This window comes from Coenobita brevimanus, chromosome 40 (assembly GCF_032717465.1).
Source record: "Coenobita brevimanus isolate Jiangsu-jjx chromosome 40, ASM3271746v2, whole genome shotgun sequence".
Lineage (NCBI taxonomy): Eukaryota > Metazoa > Arthropoda > Malacostraca > Decapoda > Coenobitidae > Coenobita > Coenobita brevimanus.
Window position 1 is genome coordinate 55373491 of NC_136993.1, and position 24946 is coordinate 55398436.

The following is a 24946-nucleotide window of genomic DNA, read 5'->3' on the forward strand; positions in this document are numbered from 1 at the left end:
AAACACATACATAAGTTTTTGAAGACAATGAATAGTGTAAAGAATGCATAAATGATAAATATGGTGTTCAGTGGTGAAGAAAATGTAAATGAGTGAATAATTTAATAGCCTCACCCCAGGTGCGCTTGGTGATAAGCTGCCTGCCCGTCCTCCCTCCTCCCACAGCCAACGGAGACGTATTACTGCGCATATAACACCTCTTGCCTTCGTTTCTCATCATTTTTCATCTGTTTACGCATGTTTAGGGTTATTCCATGATACCTTATTTTTCTGAAAATACGTCGCCCCACACGGTCATATAATTAGTAAATTGCCCACCCATACGGGGTTACGACGCCCTTCCTCACATGATCACCTCACACATCAGGCATCTGAATTAATTAAGTTAGCTGACTGGAAGGTAGAACAGGCTAGGAACATTTTGCTCACCATGATCCAGGACATCCCATCAAGTGGGAGTGACACAATTATGGAAACATACAACATCACAAATACACGTAACAAACGTGGTTTGTTTGATCTAGGTGGAGCAGTTCTAGGTAACATTTTTGGATTGGCTACAGAAAATGATCCTGAGGAAATAAATAACAAATTTAACAAGACTGCACAAAATCGCTCATTTCAACTTAAGCTAGCTGATACCCAGAAAACTTTAATGATGATTGTAACGAGCCTTAGAACGACAGAGAAATCGACTTAAGGAATTGCGGAGAAAGTAAATGCGCTGGAAGTAATGCTCTTCCTTATAATACTGACATAATAATACTTCAGTTCGACGACACTAGAGCTCATTATCAGTCTTTCATGAAAGGAACTGCTAATGCTGATAACGGAATGATCACCATTAACCCGCCCTGTACCGACCAATTTATTACCAAACCCACCCCCAAAACCCAATAAATTTTCTTTTGGGGGGGCTGAAATCTAAGCTTTTGGTGACAAAACACTGGAAAATCACCAAAAAAAGGGCTTACTTACACTTATAAATGGTCGGGACAGGTAAGCCTCCGTGCACCTGGGGCTCATACTCTATGGAGGCGCAATGCGGCTGCCACGTTTTCTATGGCGGGGTAACTATTCAAAACAGCCCAGGATACATAAATATACATTTATTTGGTCAAAATTTACATGAACTACAGCAATATATTGGTTTTCAAACAAAAATATAGGCGATATAAGCGTAGGTTTATTATCAGATCACCTGAAAATCGCCAATTTCTTGCACAAATGACTGCCTGAGACAGTTGTTTCAACTTACATTCTATTTCTCAACTTACATTATACTTTTGTACAACCACTATACCAATTTTAACGTTCTATAACAGTTACCACATACTGACAGGCCTTATTATTATAGTGAGCATAATATTATTGCATATTGACATGCCTTACTATTATAGTGTGATAATCACTCAAGCACACACTATTACATTTTTATTTTTAGCTTCGAGGATAGTTTCCCACAAAGATTATACCAATTTTCAACTTCTATAACTGTTATCACATACTGACAGGCCTTACTATTATAATGAGTGTAATGTTATCACATATTTACATGTCGAGCATGATATGCTCACAAGCACACAATATTATATTTTATTCTTCCGATGATCTCTCGGGACATCTCCCTCACAAACCCCTCAAAGGTCTCGGAGGTTCCTATAGTCAAGGCGTGGAGGTAGTGGCAGTTGAGGACTGTGATATCGAGCAGGTGGAAGAAGAGTTTCTTGTACCGCTTCATTCTGATCCTGGGACATTCCACACTGGAAGTCATGGAGTCAGATTGGTCTACCTGCTTCATGTTCACATTGTATTCCACTACTGACTCCGGTTTCCAGATGCGGGCCCTCCTCTGGCCGGTCTGTGTGGTGCATCAAGAGGCGGTGTACCATCGACAGGAGGGAAACTTCTCTCTTGTGGTTCCATGCGTTGACAAAGATATTGTTTGCCTTGAAGAAAACCACCTCACTCCTATCGAATTTCCTCCCGAGTTTCACCATATGATGGCGGTTTCTCTTGACTGTGTCACAGACTCCAGTGTCGTGAAGGTAGAGGTACTGAGCGAGAAGAGGGCTAGTGTACAAGTTGTCCAGGTACAAGACGTGACCACGATGAAGGTACTCCTCTATCATGGTCTTTACCACGGCCCCAGAGTCCAATACTTCGATCTTCTTCACCACGGCCCAAGAGAGTCCAATAATTCGATCTTCTGTTATGTCTGTCTGTGTGCCGGTATACAAGACTATGTCTTGCACATAACCAGTTTTCCAGTCACAAATAACTAAGATCTTGAACCCAAAACGGTGTCTCTTGCTGTGTATGTACGGGGGAAGGGAAATATTTCGTCTCCACAACACAAGACTCCCGTCTATGACGAGGTCTCGGTAAGGATAAAATGACGAGCGGAACGTTTCCCATAGGTTATCAAAAACAAGCCTAATTCTCCTCAGTTTATTTGTGTTATTAGTATTAGCAGGGTCATCTGCATTATAAAAGTGGAGGAGGCTGAGAATGTATTGAAATCTATTCTGACCCATAACTTCACCAAAGAAAGGTGCGTAAGTAATTGGGTCAGTAGACCAGTAAGCTGGAATTTGTCCTTTCCGTAAAACACCATCAACAGAACCAAGGCCAAAAAAGGGAACATTTCACCTACTGTTACTGGGTAATCATAGCGCTGTGAGTGCCTGCTCTTTATCTCCTCACTCTCACTTTCACTGCTCATCCTCCTGGCAAAGGTATTCTTCTGCTCCACTATACGCTCCACAAACAGCTCAGAGGAGTAAAGATGGAAGAAGTCCACACTATTGGAGCCTTGATGGATGAGTGGAGCAGTGCAGCCAGACTGCCAGTCCTCTGTGAAGGGATGAATCGTTGGTTCCAAATCACTCTTGTTCTCCAAGAACCACGACACATCACCGTCTCCAGCCTCATCACCATCATCGCCTTCATTGAGATGTGGAGGAGAGGGTGGTGGGTGTGGTTGGGGAGGTGGATAGCGGCACCCTTCCCCACTCACACTCCTTTTTCCTTTCCGTTTTCCTTTCCCCTTCCCCTTCCCTTTCGTCCCTTTCCCCACATCACGAGACTGTGGGGAGGGAGCGCAGGAGTATCATGGGGTAAAAGAGGAGCTTGGGAGCGGCTCCACCTCACCTGCCGCCACCCAGTTGCACCACGTGGGAGCACGGGAGCTCCTTGCCTGAAACCACCACTTTCACTTTTCAAACCACTCACTCCCGCCATTACACTGCCGCCTTTCCCAGACAAAACAACAGGCCCATACCTTACACGCCTCCTTGCCACTTCTGTCCCACGTGGCAAGATCCACTCTAATCCCTACCACGTGGGAAAACCGCGTCCACTTGCTCTGTCCTCGTCCTCGTCCGACCCTTCATGCACAGGATGGAAAGAGGTGCATGCACGTCCATGTGGTCTAGCCTGGCCTTCCTCTGCCTGACGATATTTAACATACCGCCTCTTCCTCTTTGATGGTATTTTCTCATCACTACTGTTCGTCCCCTCATCAGGTAGCACGTAGTCTTTGTCAAGGACATCGTCACTGTCGCCAGTGAAGACCTTGGCTTGGTAGGCGTCCAGGACGGCTTGGATATCCTCGCTAGAGAGATCTCAGTGTACCATGTCTGTCCTGGGTCACTGCTAACAGGTGAGTGGCCGAGTCACAGGTGAGCGTGGGTCACGTGGGGTTGCAATGTGCATCGTACATTGTGGGTACGGGGCAGGGTAACTTACTCTCGATTCACAATCTTCGTCAAATAATAGATCAAGGCATACATAAGCATGGTCTGAAGCCTTTACTTGAGAAAGAAGTCTGCTGTTGTTTAAGAATAAATTATGTTACCCATATTTGGAAGTAGCATTCACACCAGCATCAATAGTATTTTATGTACCATTCATAACAGATGATTTTTTCTTGGTGTATCATATATACCCTTTTCCATCAAAAAAAAAAAAAAAGACTCATTAGTCACCATCAACATCAAAACAGAAGTCACCAGGTCTTTAAGAATCAGGCCGCTGTCACTTTCACTAGTGAAACAACAGTTGAACATAAATGTTTCACATACTTGCATGCATTTCACTTTGTCCTACGTACATCTTCACGTTCCATCTAGCTAAGACAGTCCCTTGTGAAATGGCTATCATAAAGAATCAACATCCCTCATCACTGCGACTTCATATCTACTCCAGATAACTCATCCATCATCAACGTGCTGGACATTCACAATTTTTCTATATCACTCACATACATCAGTTTTTGTGACTTACCCAGTCACATCTGCCCATACATAACCAGATTACTGTGCGGTCCTGACATCTACACCATCAACATTACCAACTAAAAACCTCTATGCTATTCTTACCGACACACATAAGTACTTCCAAGCATTACCTCAGATGAACTTCAGTATGAGTACACACATAAAGTTGACTTCACTCAAGTGTGAAATCATGGAACTGATATATCAAACAACGTAACCGTGGGAGATAATTGGTAGGATTATGTTCTCTTCCTTTTCTCCCATCTTTCCTGTCACTACTTAATGCTTTTCTTTCCTTTACAGGTGGCTTTACATTGAGTGACAAGCCAAATGCTTTCCTGTAAGCCAAGGAACCATTTACAATGCTGGGTGGTAACCATATAACCAAACCATACGTGCTCCCTACGTGTCAAGTGGGTTGGTGGAGGGTTAGTGCCCCTCCCTGTAAAACAAATAACTCAGAGTCAAATGGCCACCCCGTACGGGATTATGGTGTCTGGCAATAGATAGATAGATAGATGTTCAACCCATATTATGTTTACAGCCCAGCTTCAGTCATCTTTGTACAGTAAAATCTCAAATTTCGATGGACATATGTACTAAAAAACCGCATCTAAATTTAAAACATCGAAATTTAAACTGAACTTCTTATGGGAAAAATCAATTTGGGTCCAGGGCCTCCCAGCTTCACTACATAAAATCATGATTTTTTGCCGACACTCCTTGTAAACTTTATGAACTAGAAATGTGGTTAAGTAACTGTAGTTCTGCACTGTATTGTCATACTGTACTGTAGTGTAGAATACGGCAAAATTTGTTACAGTTTGTCAGCATCCTCTCACAGTTTTTATTACAGTAGTTACAGCACACTGTACAGTACAGTATTAACCTTAGGTTATGGAATATTATCACTTGGCTGGTTGGTGTTGGTGGTGTGTGGCAGGGGTGGACCACTTATTTGAAGTAGCCTCCTCTGTGGAGGTATCCAACCCAAATTCCTCAAAATGAAAATCATCCTTGAGTATCTGGACATCTGCAGTATCAACATCCTCCTCACCCTCTTGGATGGTTATATTTTGCAACACCCTAGTAATTGGCCTAAAGAAGGTGATGATCTTCGACTGTTTCTGCTTATGAAGCCCGTGACAGCATCGACATTCGCGATTTTGCATCGAAAAGTGAGGTAAGCAGACCACTCCAAAATGCATCTAAAATCGAATAATCGAATTCTAAACTGTCGAAATTTGAGATTTTACTGTAATTTTCTCCATCATATTTGTTTTATTACTATTGGCTATGCATAAAATGCGAGCCAGGATTGCTAACTTGGAGTATGTATTCAAGGGCTGTGCTTTATAAGTGAGGCAATCTGAGTAAATACTGTAACTACTGTAAATACTTTATAAATATTTGATATAAAATAACAAAATATCGTATTACAGATAGTATAGTCTTATTTAAAGTATACATTTTCTATCACGTACTTGTATCCCATATATATATATATATATATATATATATATATATATATATATATATATATATATATATATATATATATATATATATATATATATATATATCGGTAGATAGATAGATACAGATAAAGATATAGATACAGACAGACAGATAGATGTAGATAGACAGATAAATAACAGGTCCCTCACATATATAACTGACTGCTTCAGACTTGCCGTTGTATTATTATAATATTGCTATTGTTCACTTATTATGTAACAGTTATGCTATATGTAACAATTATGTTACTATATCTGCACAGTTATGTTGCTATTTCAGTCTTGCAATATTATGACATACACAGTGTATTTACTTTAACAACAAATGTTTGACAAGTAGATAAATAGTATATTTCCATGTACTGTATCACTTGTAATAGGAAATATATTGTATGTACGACAGTTTGACGTGACTGAGCAACATATAGGCGTAAATATGTCAAATGTAATAGTTACAGATCCATGATAATAGGCACTTGTATCTAGTGATGTGCAGTATGTAGTGTCTGCTGGCGACATACACAGCTTCTCACTAGGAGTATCAATCCACATGATGTATATCAACAGTCCTGTTGTCCCAGACCACCAAGAAAGTCTTCACACATGATACAAGCAGGTTAATCAGATTGAGCTAGTTATCTGACATCATGGAAACTACCTATGGAAATCTACCTGACACTACATCCCCACCAATCTGTATTATATTCTCGGATTTCGGAGGGCATAGTTAGAGTCTAAGAGTATGACTGAGGGTAGAAGGTTGGAGATAGGGTCAGGTAGGAGGTTTGCCATCATGTTACGTTACGCTGTCAAACACATTTCGATATAACTGTGTACAATAAACTCTGTAACCCAAGAGTGCCTATAATTCGCCTCATCAACATTACAAGATAGACAGAGAGGCCAGTAAGACAGAGCGGCATCTACCCCACAACAATGAGCTTACCAATGCTTCACGATTAATCAATAGCTGCCCACGTTAATCTCTTCCTGAGCTACGATTATCTACAAGGGCAGCACTAGCAACACTGGTGGCTGCTGCGATCTCCGATGCATCTACGATACACCAGCAATTTTTCTCTAACTAACATCTCAGCTACGTCCATCGACACCTACTGGTAGGGGTAAACAAAATATACGCACATATCCACCCTAATAATTGCACATATATGTCTTTCCAGTTTGGGTATGAACAGGCCGTCAAGAATAATGTGCAGCTCGACACCCTAGGGTGCAGATTCAGGTACAACATCAGGAGGATATTCTTTGGTTAAATATGACTAGGAAATGCTATTTCACCATAGGTCAAAGTGTCAACCGTAAAGAAGCAACACATACTGATAACCTATGAGAAAATGGCTATCAGTTATTGTAGTTCCTGAGCAGTTGAGAACTGAATCCATGTTAAGAGAGCATTTATATTAAAAATTACTCCAAGAATAACCTAAAATTTCTCATACAGTTCCAGGTACAACCTCTACAACTATTTGGAAATAAGAATAATGGAATTACAATACGTCTTCAAACTCAAGGGAATGAAGAAACACACCCACCATGATTACTGAGGTGATGTGTCTGTCCAGCTGGGGTCGGTATGGTGCATCATGTGGGATGGGCCAGCCAGACAGCCCTGGCAAAAGCTTCTCTCTGGCGATGTAGACACTGGTGGTGCCGTCAGCCCTCGTGAAGAGGTCAGCGATGTCCTGCTGCATCGTGTGGATGACCTCCATGTGAGCCTGGCTGAAGCAAGAGCAAAAAAGTGATAAGAGTAGCAATTACATCAGCGAAAACTACAGTATAATACATTTTTTTTTTCTTGACTACTTGGACGCCTTTTCGTTTTCATGCTACAACTCAGTCAGCAGAAAGTGTAGATACATTTTTAAAACCCTTTTACTTTGTATACATTTCCTAATATTTGCTACTTCCAGACGACTGCATTCAGCATAGGAGAGACTTTGTTCAGGAATGACTGGATATAACCATCAGTAAGTCTTTCTTTCCTGAGACGTTTTGAAATGAGTAGTGCAACATAATCTGGTAGTTAGACTATAAAATATATAATCGTACTGGAGCTGTGGAACTTTAGGAAACTTGTATCGAACACCAAGAAATTGAAAGAACTGGGATTTTGCATTTATGTATCTGTCTCTCTGTCCGTCTTTATATCTATATATCTTTTATTACAATCTCCAAAAAAATCAGGAAGACCGAGTGACAGCTATGTATCTGTCTGTCTACATCTGTCCATATCTATCTATATCTACATATCTATCTATCTGTTTATAAAAGCAGAGTGTATCTATCTATCAGTCTCTATGTATTATTACAATTACAGAAAATTTGGAAGAACTGGAGTTTCATATATCTTTATCTATATCTATCTACTCTGTATTTAGACATATAAACAGATAGATAGATAGAATCCATCCATTTTTTAAAAAATTTACTTATTAATATCCCTATTAAAACTGAAATCATATATATATATATATATATATATATATGGTTGATGGCAAGCTGGTGATAGGGAGAGCTGGAGCTCCCGTTTCACCAGCCCTCAGGACTTGATCCTGACCATCTCCCTTTTCTGAACATTTCAGTGCATTCATTTACACAGAGAGTAGGCCAGCATGCTCTCATTATACCTCTACCTTCAACTGTCTACACCACACTACATGCGCATAACATATCACACCTTCTATTCACATCTTTAGTAATGGCCGCTGCAATCTTACAATCAAATGAGGTGGTACCTCGGATTGCCACCACCGGCTGGGTAGGGCTGGAGGCACAGGGTTCTCCCAGTCGCCATCAAGCGACTGTGCCGGCAGTGACTGTTGCTATTTCCGGGAATGCTCGTCGGCGAAGAGGTGACGGTGCGGCCTTATTCTTTACCAACATCCGCGGCCTTACCACAAATTTAAACTCAGTTCATTTTTTCCTTCGGTCCATATCCCCTTTGGCCCTTTTCCTCACAGAACTACAAATCTCACCCTCTACCGATATATCTCCATTTTGTTTTCCCGGTTACCATCTCCTTACAAACTTTCGAAACAAGGGCGGCACCTGTTGTTATATCAAATCCCAATATGCAGTTGATACTATTTTAAACTTCACTTCATCCAATTTTGATTACTCATTATATAAATTAAATTGCCAAAACATTACCAAATATATCTGTGTAGTTTATCGTTCCCCCAATGCTTCTTTGGAACCCGGTGTATTTGATTCCATATCCACTCAGTTGAGTAACCTTGACCTTGCCCTTGGCAATGAAATTACCATTTTGGGTGATTTTAACATACACAATGGTGAATGGTTATTGCATTCTGCCCGGACTGACGACGCTGGTCTAGAATGCGAGCTGTTTGCGGAATCGTTTAATCTCACCCAGTTGGTAAAGCAACCAACCAGAATTCCTGATAATCCCGACCATAATGCCCATCTCTTGGATTTATTCTTGACAAATAATCCAGATCAATACAGGATAGTGGTACTGTCACCACTTGGATCCTCTGACCACAATCTCATCAAAGCCTCATTAGTTAACCCTCCTACACCTCCCCATTCCGAACCTGTCAGGGTGACCCGATGGCACTTTGACAGGGCAGACTGGGATGGATTTAGAAATTATCTTGCTGATGTTCCATGGCAGTCTTTCTTCTCTAGTGATCCCAATTCAACCCAGTCCCACATTTGCAACTTAATACTAGCTGGTATGGATTTATTCATACCAAGTCAACAATTCACTAAAAGATCAAACTCTCCAAAATGGTTTGATGGCAATTGTGCCAGAGCAACAGCCCAAAAGTCATTAGCATATAACTCTTACTTAAAATCAAAAACATCTGAATCATTCTCCCAATTTAAAATTGCTAGAAATCATGCAAAAGCTGTATTAAATCTATCTCAATCAAACTTTCTTCAAAAGCAAGCATCAAAACTACTTAACAACCCTAATGACAATAGAATATTCTGGTCAACTCTTAATTCTTTCAATAATAACTTTAACAAGTCATCTTCCATTCCCCCACTAAAATCTTCAGATGGCAATATTACAAATGACCCATGTGGGAAAGCAGATATCTTTGCTAGTACCTTTGCAAGAAACTCTACCATAGATGATACCAGCCAGAATGTCTCAGTACTGGAACTTGATTCTCCCGAAATTGCCCCACTTAAAATACAGACAAGATTCGTAAAATCCATCCTAGACAATTTACCTACCAACAAAGCTCCAGGCCCAGATGGAATTCCGCCAATTGTTTTGGAAAAGTGTTCTCCTGAACTTGCCTCTGTCCTACCTAAATTACTCAGACTATATATACGTACTTCTTTATTCCCAAATTCATGGAAAGAAGCCAATATCCATCCAGTTCCGAAGAAAGGAAATTCGTCTGACCCCTCCAATTACAGACCAATAGCTGTCACATCTTCTCTTGGTAAGGTATTTGAAACTTAATTAATAAGCATATTGTTAAACATCTTGAATCCAACAACTTAATTAGTGATAGACAATACGGTTTTCGCCACGAAAGATCGACCATTGACATACTCAATCTCTTAACTCATACCATCCATCAGTCAATTGATCTTTTTGGAGAAACTCATGCAGTAGCTCTTGATATCTCTAAAGCTTTCGACAGAGTATGGCACCGTTCCCTGCTGTCCAAACTCCCTTGCTATGGACTAACGTCTTTTGTTCCTTTGATTTCTTCTTATCTTAGTGACAGGAAAATAAGAGTAAAAGTAGATGATGTATATTCGAATTTCCACTCAATTAACGCCGGCGTGCCGCAGGGATCAGTTCTGGCGCCAACCCTATTTCTGGTTCATATTAATGATCTCTTATCTGTCACTCACAATCCCATTCACTCATATGCAGATGACTCAACACTACATAGTTCATTCACACTCAGACATCCATTTACAAAGTCTAATATCTCTACCTCTTAACTCAGTACAGCCATCTCCATAAATCAAGATCTATCTACAATCAGTGAATGGGGACAAAACAACCTTGTCTCTTTTAATGCTAGTAAAACTGAATATATACAGTTTACTAATAGACAGATATTACCAGATTCGTACATTACCTTCAGTGCTACTAATATTCCCATCTCCAAAAATATTGAAATTCTAGGTGTCTCACTTAACAGTGCCCTCAGCTGGACCTCTCATGTCAGATCACTTGCTAAAACCGCCTCAAAGAAACTTGGATTATTGTACAGAGTCCGTAACTTCTTCATCAATGAGCAGTTAGCTATAATTAATTAGAGTCATGTGCACTCTCAGCTTGAATATTGCTCACCCTTGTGGAATGGTTGTGGAGAGGTTGCATTAAGACAACCAGACAAAATTCAGAATAAAGCTGTTAGAATCATTAACAACCCTGCCATTACATACAAACTACCTCCCCTGCAAGTAAGAAGGAATGTTGCCTCCCTTGCATTATTTTACAGATATTTTTTTGGCAAATGCTCAGACGAAGTTTTTTCCGTGGTGCCACCTCTCCATGCCTTCCCTCGTGCTACACAGGCATCTGGTAGCGCTCATGACTGGAATGTCACTCAACCACATTGCAGAACTTCTGCCTATCAGAATTCTTTCATTCCCCGAACTGCATCTCTCTGGAACTCGCTTCCCCAGAGTTGTTTTCCTCCAAATTTCAACTTACAACTGTTCAAGTCTAACTGTTACAGATATTTTATGAACAGAGGACACCAGTAATATGGTGTATGGATTTTTTTTTTCCCCTTTGTTTTTCCTTCCTCCGTTCTGTTATTAAATATATATATATATATGTATATATATATATATATATATATATATATATATATATATATATATATATATATATATATATATATATATATAATATAAACAGATTTCATTTCTGATACAGTTGAAATTTTACAAGATACCCAGAGAAGGTTTTGATGTTGCCAGTGAAAAAAAAAAAAAAAGGCTCTGCTTAAGGAGACGGCTCAGTAAAAAAGACTGCAAGTGGAATGCACTCTTAGCCTGTCAAAGTATAAAACATGGACCTAGGATGTGAAATTTATAAGATGAATCATTTTTGGAATATTATTAGCGTGATTATTCAACATCCTAATGAGTTTTCAGAGAGTACAATGGATCCGGCCACGACCTGGTTTCAGGGCAGATGATTACACTTTACCCTGTGACCTTAGCTAGGTCATCGACAAATTGTTCTCACACCCAAATTATTTCATTCTTCCTAGCCCTTGACCCTTCCTCAATTTTGCTTTAGATCAGGTTAAAACTGCCAGTTACAGTGACTTTCACCTTTCCCTGTGGTCTTCTTTGTTTATTTGTTCTCAAAGTCGAATCTCTATATTCTCATTTTCACCTCAGCATTGCCCCAAAGTCTAGTCTGCACCGTATAAAATATAAAAGTGGAATATGTTGACCTTTGCAAGAGACCTTCGCAATATATATATATATATATATATATATATATATATATATATATATATATATATATATATATATATATATATATATATATATAGTAAGACCTCACTATAATGGACTTATTGGGTCCCAAACCGTTCCAGAAAATGCGAAATTACGATAAAAGAGACATCCAGACTTCCCCCTGCTAATCAGGACTTTTCTGATATATCAGAGATTAGTCCGGATCGCATGAACGGTTTTTAAACTGTTTTGACTACCATTGTGGTACTGTACTGTGTTGTAACTTCACTACATTAATCAAATGGTATAATACAGTATATATAATAATACTGTACTGTACACTGATAAACATGTCTTTTATTTACCTTAATGTGGTGAATGTAGCTGAAGTGGTTAGGCAGTCCGGACTGCTTATGGCAGGGGTTCTCAACCTTTTTAATCTTATGTACCCCTTGAAGTCTTTCAGTATTGGTCACGTACCCCTTACCCACAATGCAGCATCAGGAAGGGTAAAAAGAAATGCATGGTTTATTGACTTAGTTTATTAAGTTTAAATTGTGTTATATATGTGGAGCAGACAAACTTTTCAATTAATGTGAGTATGTCACTATGAGGTAGTGTTGATAGGAACTAGTTACTGTCATAGGGAAACACTATGTGACTGCCTGCTAGCATGCAATACATTTACTAAAACAGAACTATAACAGACAGTTTTCGATCATTGTGACAGTGAACTAGTGCTGCTTGCAGCTAGTTGCAACTTGTAACTAGTAACAGTGATAGGTAAGTCACTGTGTGTGTGAATAGCATAAAAATAATAATAAAACAGTACTAAATCAGACACATTTTTCCAATAACTGTGACTGTGAGGTAGTGGTGCTATATACAGCTTATAACTAGTTACTCATGGGGAAATTACTGTGTGCGTGACTAGCGTCACTAGCATGAAAAAAGTAACAAAATAGAATTAAGGCTTTGTGTTCCACTGACTGCGAACTAATGCTGATTGTTAAGCCTCGCAACTAGTTATTAGTAACTAGTTAGTTACTCATAGGGAAGTCAGTGTGTGTGACTGCATTAAAATACAAGTATATACTAATTCAGTGAGATGGTTGGGCCTGTTTCTTTGCTGCCAACAAGTCAATCCTCGGCACAGTCTTTGAGAGAGCCACTCTTATGTCGTCTTTGACTGCAAGACGTGAACGTAACTTGTTTTTAACCAAGCACAGTGCTGAGAATCCCTGCTCACAGCGGTATGTAGAAGGAAACCATTACCAGTTATTATGGCTGCAGTGCAGGCACATGACTTCGTAGCCGCAAGCAAAATCCATGACAACTTAAACGAGGAAAAAAAATCAGACTACAAATACACTGGAAACCTGAGGGTGAGGGTAGTGAGGGAAGAGTGGTGAGTGGGTGACAGTGAGAGGCGAACAGTGCGTCTCACTTTGGTACCTGCTCGGTACGCGTGAGGAGCAAGGGTGACTACTGTATTATGGGTTTGCAAGGTTGTGTGGCAAGTGTAGTCCAAGAGAGCTTTCTCTCAAATGACATAACTCCAAGAGTTTCCTTGTTAACGTTGTCACTTAGTGTCCTGGTTCTAGTGGAGGACACATCTAGCCTAGCACATGTAGTCCACTTTCTACAAATAGGTTTGAAGTTATTCAAAACCAAAGTATTTTGAGAAACCTGTCACGTACCCCCAAAATTCCTCTCACGTACCCCTGGGGGTACGCGTACCCCAGGTTGAGAACCCCTGGCTTATGGCTTTATCGGACTTTTGCCAATATATAGGAGTTTAGTCTGGTAGCTCCTTGAAGTCCAATATACAGAGGTTTTACTTGTATATATATATATATATATATATATATATATATATATATATATATATATATATATATATATATATATATATATATATATATATATATATATATATATATATATGATTCTCAGATCATCCATCAAGTTTGATCCAAATCAGACCAAATATGTTTTAATAATCTTCTTCACACACAGACACATGGGTCAGAATTTGGATTTACCTGGTGACTTTGATCTTTACCGATAGTAAGTTTGAATAATTTCGTTCTTGAATGTCATGTAACACTTCCCCGAAGTTTGGTTGAAAACAGATCAAAACTGAAGTAATCTTCTCATGTGACCTCGGTTTTTGACCTTCCATTTAACCTTGACTTTTGAATGTTCTCAAAATATAATCCTTTTATTCCTTCCTTAAATTTAAGTGTTCCGCAAAATATTATCTAAATTGGATTTCGACGTTTATGGTGACCTTGCCCATAGATCATGACCTTTGATATGTTATTAAAAAGGCAGGGTTATTCTTTTCCAGAACCTCATTCTTCCCGCCATATTTCGTTAAAAGGAGAACAAAACTGAGTTATTATGTTTAACGCACACAGGTGGAACTTTTGCCTTGTCCTGAGGCCTTGACCTATGATTGTTTTCAAAGATTCATCACTATATTCTTTCCCTAACCCTCAACCGTTCTCCTTTGTTTGGTCTAAATTGGACAGTAAAATGCTTAAGCTGATTTTGCTCAATAATCATTTGATTTTACCCTGTGACTTTCACTTTTGACCCATTGTTAGAGGGGAAAAAATATGTTTCACCCCCTCGTTTGCCTCTAATCGCGTCACCATATTGGGTAAAATGGGATTTTAAAAAATGTTTATTTTGTTAGCGTGCTCACACACACACACACACACACACACACACACACACACACACACACACACACACACACACACAAACTGCTCTTGCGTCGTGAGCGCTTTTGTAATAATACGGAACAAACACTTAGAAAACAAAAATTATCCACAAAAAAAAAAAAAAAAAAAAGCCCGCCCCCAAGGCTTCTTGAATGCCGTGATATACAGTGCAGTTATTAGCAATACATATATATCAGATACATTCCAGTTTCTTCACAAATACAGGTGTTTGGTGATTTACTCTCGTCTTGATGATGATGATGTACAGTAATTTGGCGATTTAGTCATGCAATCTTCACATGATTTCATTCGATCAAGAAATAACTCGCGCTCTGAATGGGTATATTTCTATCTACCTGTCTGGGTATTGCCGGACGCTTTAATCCTGTAAGTGATCACCACAAACGAAATGCTTCCAATTCATCCTGCCCTCTACCATTTGGCTGCCTTCTCTCCAACTAACACCTCCCTCCCTCATACACCTCTCCTCCCCATCCCTCCATCTCATCTCGGTCTCTCCCTTTCCGTTCTTCCTCGACCTTACTCGTATACTCTCTCATTGTCAGTCTCTCATTTTTCGTCCTGTCTACATGGCCAAGCCATCGACGAGTATTTCTTTTCATGCTTTCTGGCATAACCTCACTAACGCTTCAGTGCTATATCACATTTTCATTTTTCTGTCCCAGAGCATAACTCCACATATTCCTCTCATATTATTCATTTACACAACTCTCACTCTTGGCATGTTGTGGGTGAAGAAATATTATATATAACAGGTCGGAAATTCTCATGAACGGAATAAATAGCAAGCAAAACTGCAAAATCCTCATGTTTAAACTTCTTACAGCCAAATACTATACAAGGTGATAGATATTAAGGGTGGCCCATAATAGTGCTTACCTAGAAACTGACCTGATAGTATCTGAATGTTATAAGGAAAGGTCAGTTTGCTGCTGTGTGCTTGGGTACGATTGTGAGAGTATTAACTTCATATATGATGGACAATAGACAATCATAACCTCCACTGAGCCGTCCCCACAGGATATGAGAAATCTCCCTGCGGAGTGAAAGAGGAGTGTTATCTATGGGCCACCCAGTATATTAAAAAAAAAAAGTTTGTACTTCTTATACAGTGTCTGACGGAGTCCTTCAACGGTGTCCAACCCGGGCGCCATCAGGTCTGCCACACGTTTGAAGAGCGGTGACCCCGACTGTCTAAAATCCTCGACGAAGTAAGTACCCCAAGGCATCACCGTCATTCTGCAGGAAAATTTACGAGAAATACAGAACGATAAATTCTAAGGCAGTCAGTCCACCTTTACCCTCTCGTGCTGACATTTTTCTATCTATCTGTCTATCTATCTATTGCCAGACGCCTTAATCCCGTAAGGGGTGGCCACAAACAAATCGCCTCCTTGTCACCCTGTCCCCCGCCATTTCACTGCCCTGCTCCCAGCTCACATCCCCCTCTCTCATATATCTCTCCACTCCATCCCTCCATCTCATCCTCGGCCTCCCCCTCCCTCTCCCTGCCTCCACCTCACTCACATACACTCTTCTCATCAGTCTCTCACCCTCCATCCTCTCCACAAGGCCAAATCACCTCAGTGTGTTTCTCCTAACGCTTCCTATCACATCCACATCCACACAACACTGCTCCTTCACTTCCTCATTTGTCAGCCTGTCTCTTCATGTGACTCCACATGCTCCTCTCAAATAACTCATTTCTACTTCTCTCACTCTTGACTTCTGTCCCTTCAACAACGTCCAAGTTTCACTTCCATACGTTATGAGAGAGGGATGTCTGTTGAGCGAGGAAGAGTGGCTGTGCATGACAGAAATGGGTGGAGAGAAATTGTGAATGAATAAGTGATGTCGCAGCCCTGAGGGGATATTCTCCCGCATTTGGTCTGATCAGCTATTTCAGGTCAGGTGCGGGTAAGGGAATGAGTCTGTTATGATGTGGCAGGGGTAAACCAGCTCTGCTGTCGGGCCTTGCTGCGGAAGTCACTGATTGCATTGCGCAGTTGATCCTTGTGCAGTGTGGTGCGGTGAGGATCTGTCCGTTCTCCCCTTTGGGGCTAAGATGCGAATGAATGTGTTTGAATGGATGAGTAAATGGGGAGTGTGTCGTCCTGTCTCGGCTACCTCCCTTTCCTTGGGGGAAGCAGCCTAGGTATATAGAATAGACGTTAGAGTTGGTATAACAATACTGTCGTGTGGTAGCTTCTTCACTTACATGCTCACTTCACTGTTTCTTATCACTGTTTTCGAGGAGACAGCAACCTTAGTTCCCTGCTGCACCCTTTCAAACACTTCACCCTTTATACTGTACTTCCATCCTTACTCATCACACTATCCAGGTACTTAAATGTACTAACATTTTCCATTTCCTCCCCATCCAATCTCACTGTACATTCACTAACTTCACTTCTCTCGAAGACCATGACTTTACTCTTCCCTATATTCACCTTTAGATTCCGATTCTTACACACTTTCCCAAACTCATCCACCAAGCCTTGCAGCTCCTCTTCGTTTTCACCTAACAACATAGTATCATCCGTAAACAACAGTACAGGGAGTTTCCAAACACTGCCCTCTCTCACTAGGGCCCCTCCAACATCCACTGCCCTACCCTGTATCTCTTTCATAACCCCATCCATATACAGATTGAACAACCATGGAGACATGACACATCTCTGTTTCAATCTAACCTTCAAATAGAAAAATTCTTTCAGTTCACCATCCACACGCACTGCAGCCTTGGCACCCTCATACATACTCTTCACAGCATTAAACAACTTACCATCTACTCCATATATTCTTAATACTTTCCACAAACCTTGTCTGTCCACCCTGTCATATGCTTTCTCCAAATCCATGAAGGCTGCATACAACTTCCTTCCCTTCTCTAGAAACTTTTCCACTAAGGATCTAAGAATGAATATGTGATCTACACAACCTCTTTCCTTCCTAAAACCTCCCTGCTCTTCTCCAACTAATTCCTCTGTTATTTCCCTAACTCTGTCACTAAGTATCCTACCATATACTTTTCCTATTACACTAAGAAGGCAAATGCCCCTATGATTACCACACACTTCTTTTTCCCCTTTTCCTTTGTACAGGGGAACAATTATACCTGACTTCCAATCCTCCAGGACTCTACCTTCCTCCCAGGCCAATCTGCACATCTTCCACATCCATTCTACTACTATCTCTCCCCCATGCTTCAACATTTCACGACACACTCCATCAATTCCTGGGGCTTTCCCCATCTTAACTTTCTTCATTGCTTCCACAACTTCCATCCTACTGATTTCTTCCTCTCTTCTCACATCCCTCCTTCTCCCAGCCATTCTCCAGCCGCTTATACTTGCATTACTTTCATTCTCTATGTTCAACAATTCATTGAAGTGTTCCCTCCATCTGCTCACTTTTTCTCCCTTCTCCACTAGTAATCTACCATTTTTATCTTTCACTCCCCAACTAACTTCTTTGGTACCCTGTCTAACTCCCTTTACCCATTTCTATCTTTCACTCCCCAACTAACTTCTTTGGTACCCTGTCTAACTCCCTTTACCTCTTTCCAGAACATTTTCTTACATTCCTACCACTTTACACTCAAATTCCTTCCAAATTCCTCATCCACTCTCTTCTTTCACTCACTAATCTTTTCACCTCTCTCTTCCATTCTACATATAATTCTTCCGTCTCTCAACTTCTTCCACACCCCTGTTTCTCATCCACGCACTATATGCTTTCTTCTTTTGTGCCACAGCCTCTCTCACCTCTTAAGTCCACCATGCTGTTCCATGCATACCCTTTCGTTTTCTGTTCAACCCACACACTACTTCACATGCACAGATTTCTTCACTGAATATCTTACACACACGTTCCACGTCCCCCTTCTGCTCCAGTCTATACTTACCCAATCGCTCCTCCACTTCCCTCTTATATTCTGCCTTTTTTTCATCCTCTTGTAACTTTTCTACCTTCCTTGTAAGAACTACTTCCTCCAGCCCTGCCCTTCTTCTATTTTTCCATTTCATTTTTACTTTCATTTTGATCACCACCAAGTGGTGATCTGAAAGTCCACTCCCCCAACCTCTATATACTCTTGCATCCATCACACACCTTCTCATCCTTTCATCCCCACACAATAATCAATCATTGCCTTTCGTTCATTCAGTTCACCATCGACCCTTCTCATCACTCGCCATGTATACCTGTGGATCTCTTTGTGCCTTAAGAGTGCATTAGCTATCACCAACCCCCTCCCGGCACAAATGTCCACTAAGGCACTGACATTCTCATCCACCCCTGCAGGCACACCCGACTCACCAAATACTGCATCCACCTTCACATTCCCTACTTTTCCATTCATATCTGCAATCAAGACCACTCTCTCATTCCTTTCAAACCTTCCAAGCACGCTTCCATATTCGTCCAGAAATCTTCTCTCACTCTGATTACACGATCTTGCATTGGGACATACACACACATAATCATCCACATTTGTAGTCCAACTTTCAGTCTTACCCACACAATCCTTGAACCAACTGATCTGTACTCTCTTATGTTTTTCTTCCATCTGTTACAACAATACACACTCCTTCTTTTGCCCTCTCATTCTCACCTACTCCTGCACATATACCCCATCCATACTCCCATTCTCTCACACTCTCACCTCTCCATTTCGTTTCATTTAATCCACATACTTCCACTTTTGCGCCCTCAAGCACCTGTACAATCTCTTTCTCTTTCACCTCATCATTCGCACCCCTTACATTCCATGTAACTATCCGTACGAAGTCCTTTGTTCGGTCCTTAGTCGTCATCTTTTGGTCAGTCCTGGTCTGAGGCTTCATGTTCACATTTTATGTTAGTTGTTTTCCGGAGAGGGGCACTAACCCTCCGCCAACCCACTTGTTTTCACATAGGGCAAACGTGTTGGTTGGTTATAAGGTTACCACCCAGCACTGAAAATGATTTCCTGACATTTTTGCTGGCATTTAATTTCTAGTCAACTTCAGACTATTCTATTCGCCAACGAGTAAGTCGTAGAAGCCTTAGACTGGAAATACTGTCGGTAATAACTATCGTTTTCGGGTCAACTGCAGTATTCTGTTTTAGTTAAGGTTTAAGCTCTTTGAGCCATTGGAACCTAATTTTGTTGACTTGGCGTTATTTGATTCATTCTGAAGCTCATTTTCGGTTGCTCAGCGATAAAGTAAGACAATGCCAATTATACGTCTATTCCACAACATTTTCTCATGACCGAAGCAAGTTTCCAATGTTAAACTCTCGTTACATCACTTGCAGAGGAACACACAAGTGGTGCTTTATATCCTTTTCCCTAATACTCCTTCATCACTAACCTGATTTCTACATTAACTTTACTGCAACCAATTTTCCTTTCTCTAAAAATATTGAAATTCTTGGTGTTATGCTTAATACAACCGTCAGTGTGACCTTTAATGTTACATCACATGCTAAAATCACCTCAGAGAATCTTTTATTAATGAAGAGCATCCGTGACTTCACTGACGAGCAGTTAGGCATGATTTATAAGCCATGTGTGTTCTCAGCAAGAATATTGTACATTTTTGTGGAGAGCATTTGGAGCGGTTGCACTAAAACAACTTGAGAAAATTCAAAAGAAGCTAAAAGTGAAACTGACACCTCAGTCATTGCAAATATCTACCTGGCTTTCGAGTTAAAAGGAATGTTGTTTCCCTAGCATTATATTCCAGATACTTTTATGATAAATGCTCAAATGAGATTGCGTCAATTGTGCCGCCTTTCCTCATGCTACACGGGCATTTGGTTGCTCTCATAACTTGACCGTCACGCTGCCGTACTGCGCAACTTCCGTCAGAATTCATTTTCTCCCTGACCCGCTTCTATTTGGATTTCGTTTCCGTGGGTTCAATCATTCCTTTTTTTATGAACTGAAGACACCTGCTGCCTGGTGTATGGATTTATATCAGTATTTAATTTGTATTTCTTCTTCTATTCATTTGCTGTTAAAAAAAAAAAAAATCTAATATTAATCTCTTTTTATGCTTTAGTGTTCAGTAAAAACAAATTACAGTTTTAATTCAGGCTATAGTGGACATAATATGATGAATATAAATCATGTAAGTAGAATTAGGGTTGAGATGGTTTTGGACAATGATATTTATAATCTATAGTAATGCATCACGTTTTTTATTATGTTTATTCCTAACACCAGAGCATTAGATTCAACTTAGGAAGCGAATCTAGGAGAAAGGATTTATTGAAGGGCAATACCTAACACTTCTACTTCAGAACTCTCTCCTAAACTGAATAAGATCATCTGAAGATTTAAAATATATTTTACGAATGCTGTTCAAGGCTGGTGAGGTTAACGGTGTAGCAATGTACTTTGTTTTTACATAAATTTAACTCTTATCTCAAAACTGCACTCCAAAGCGTGCAACAGTTACACGGTTACGTTTGATATACAAGTGCATTTGTTTATATGCATAAATGTTAAAATTACAAACCCTGGGTAGGATCTGTGAATGACGGCTCTTGTTTGCATTACCTTGCCCCACACATTGTGCAAGTCAGAAATTAGTGCAGGTACCTTGTGGAATATCAATGGTCCACACAAGAAGGGACTCCAGAACACTGGTGTTCATGGTCATTATTAAGTAAAGATTTAAAAAGAATATGCAGGTTGTTTTGTGCATATAAGTTTTAATACAGAATGATACGTAGAACTGTTAATAGAGAACTCAGGTGCAAGAGATACGTATAGAAAATACATGAGAAAGTAAGGTTTGAACAACTTACTAGTAAAAGAACTGACAGGAAGAGCTGTTGATGTGTGATAATGTGAACAAATTGGTCAAAGTATTTCTTCTCCCTCCGTGACGTTTAAAGTACATGAGACAATATTGCAGCGTTAGATTGTATAACTAAGTACAAATACACTTTGTAATTATGCAGACCAACTTGTATATACATTCATAATCATATCCTGTCAATGTAGCTCTGCCACAGGTATGCCAGTCATCACCAGGGAAAGGAATGCACTGATGCAACTGCGGATTCTTAACTCCTTTGCACGGGGATAAGTTTCACAAGTTTTCTGGGCTATGATGCGCGGGCTTTTCTCCCTTCCCCCCCCGGCTCCCGTGCGCTCCAAAAATGAGTACTCTTGGCTTATTTTAACCACCCAAACATATTTATTTTGTCACAAAACCTACATATTCCTATTCGTCGATGTTTGTTCTACACGATAAGCAAAACACACACACACACACACACACACACACACACACACCGCTCGCTGGTGCAGTGGTAACGTTCTCACTTGCCAACTGATGGACGGGAGTTCGCGCCTTGCTCAGGTTGCGAAAAGTTTCACTGACGAAGTGGGTGGTTACTGTCCCCCTTGAGCAAGGGGACGGGTGTGTGCGTGTGTGAAGGTCACAGCCTTGCCCTTAGATTGGACTATATGAGCTCTCAGCTCCCTTCCGGGAGGGTAAAAAGCTGAAGATCACGACCATCAAGTGATCCTGACCGACCCAGTGAATAATTACACACACACACTATCTATAAGTTAGGGCCTTCGAAATAAACATTCGGTATCATAGATTTCACTTCCCATCATTGTAAGTCGAATATTTACTAACCAATCTCTACATGTTATACCATCAATCAAAAGAGAATTTTATTAGCTTTCGAATGGGGGGGGGGTCCCAGTTTGATACGAGGTATGGTCTCCAAGTAATAAGTGAAAAAGTAAAATCTATTTTCGACAGAAAACAACTTTTTTATTCAGGGATGGTTTGCGAAGAACTTTTCTTGGCACCGATATGTTTTTATTTCATCATCCTATGCACAATTTCATTCTCTTTCATCCTAATAAAGAACGGTGATCCTAGGCCTCATAGTTTAATAAAAAAATGAAAAAAACTATGGCACATTTTGCTGAGCGCTGACCCGCCGTCAGCCGTGCTCACTTACGTTATTTACCCATAGCGCGCTAACACTTTTATGCTTGCTAGCTACTCTTTCTTTATTTTATACCAACAACTATTTTATATAATCACTTCTGTTTTGTTTTTAGTCCTCTCAGAAACCATACATGAACACTAAACCTGTTGCTAACAACTGAAACTGAAACTGTACTTATCTCCCTGTCATTGTGTTGAGGTAAATAACAATATATATGTATATGTAAATATACTGATATAAATAGAGGTAAATAGATAAATAGAAGAAGAATATCACGTACTTCTCCAGTGGCGATGATCTTCCTGCAGGACCAGATCGGTTGGGAGGTGAGGAGTTTTGTACTGTGTGTGTGTGTGTGTGTGTGTGTGTGTGTGTGTGTGTGTGTGTGTGTGTGCTCCACTAGTGAAGGTATCTCTCGGTATGGTACCGGTCGAAACAATCACCCATGCAAAGCAGCACATCACATACAGGACACATGTTCCTTGTGTCCTTCCTCACCCCCAACTTGAAGCACAAGGTACACCTGAGCCTCTTCTTGTCAGGGATCCTCACCCAGTGGTGGCCCAGAGTGCGATCCAACCTCACGTTATCGTCAATCACCAGGCGACGCTTGCTTTGATACCCTCGTGCTCTGTGGTCCTGTCGTGCAGGAGCTCCAGGCCCAGGCACAGGTTCTCCTGACGCACCAGCAACTGGAGGTGGTGGTGGTCCTGGCACCCCTGATGGGCCTCCTGCAGGTGGTGCTGGTGGTGATGGTGGCACCTGTGATGGCCCTGCTTCTGTTGGTGCTGGTGTGGGGTCTCCTGCAGGCTCTGCTGGTGCTGGTGGTGGCTGGGCCCATCCTGGCACTGGTGGTTGTCCCTGCTGGGTGCCAGGTGATGCTGGTGCTGGCCGCCAGGTAGGTAGGTCTGGGGCATGGTGGAGTGTGTGTCCAGATGTGGGCCAGTCCTTTTCATGGAAATGCAGAAGATCGTAGATGATCTGCTCCACAAATTCCAGAAGAGTTACTTGCACACGTCTGAACTTCTTATACAAGGCAAACACGTTGAACAGTGCAATTTGGATGAAGTAGAATGTGATCTTCTTCATCCACTTGATAGTTCGGCGTTGGATGGGGTAGTACAGGACCATCTGATCGAAATGATCAACTCCACCCATATACCTGTTGTACTCTTCCACGATGGGCTTGTGAACGACCTTCTCCACAGAGGTTGTCCACCTATCATTACCCCGCAACTTTCCTCAAACCCTCTTCGGAATGGTGTCTGCGGTGTGGAAGGTGGACACTTTGTTCACAATGCGCCTGTGTCTCCATAGTAGGGCTAGCACATTGTCCTTGTGGCTGTACACCATGCCCCCCTCAGGCAGGCTCTTAGCCCTGGAGGTGGCCTGCAGCTGGTGTGTTGCTCCTCTAGGCAGCCATAGGGACCCACACACGTAAAATTCTGCAGTGAAGAGTCATTCGCACAGGGCTGCAGAATTATTGTAATAGTTGTCCATGAACAACTTATAGGTCTGGTCCTTCAACGGTTCCATGAGACCAACATGGTGTTCTGGAGGGTACACTGCACCCCCGTGTAGACCTCGAGGTTCCTGATGTAGCCTGAGGACGACTCAGCCAGCATGTACATCTTGATGGAATACTTGTTGGGTTTCCGGGGGTTGTAGATGTGAAAGGACACCCGGCCTTTCCACCCCAGAGAGCCCTCATCCAAGCTGAGCTGCTCCTTGGGTAGGTACGCTGACTGGAACCACTGTTGGAGTACTCCATGACTGCAAACGCAGATGAGCCGATCTTGGTTGTCCCAGGGAATGGCGAGTGAGTTGAAGGCATGGAAGTGCTTCAATGGCATTGAAGCACCTTCCACTCATCGCCCGCCGGACCCTAGGGTAGTCGTGCAGCTCAGAGCTCCGCCAGTAATGCCTGATGGTCAGCATGTGCACGACCCCCATGAAAAGGTATAACGCCAGGAACTTGGCC

At 41.1% G+C, this 24946-nt stretch overlaps 1 protein-coding gene across 1 annotated transcript in view; it reads right to left on the reverse strand.

The window, feature by feature from the left end:
* LOC145397115 (ionotropic receptor 21a-like) overlaps positions 1 to 24946 on the reverse strand; it is a 114301-nt gene that overhangs the window by 32970 nt on the left and 56385 nt on the right. Inside the window, exons 9-10 of the mRNA XM_080270316.1 lie at positions 16096 to 16233; positions 7351 to 7537 (exon numbers count right to left, since the gene is read on the reverse strand). Coding sequence (XP_080126442.1) covers positions 7351 to 7537; positions 16096 to 16233 — 325 coding nt within the window. The remainder of the gene's footprint in view (positions 1 to 7350; positions 7538 to 16095; positions 16234 to 24946) is intronic.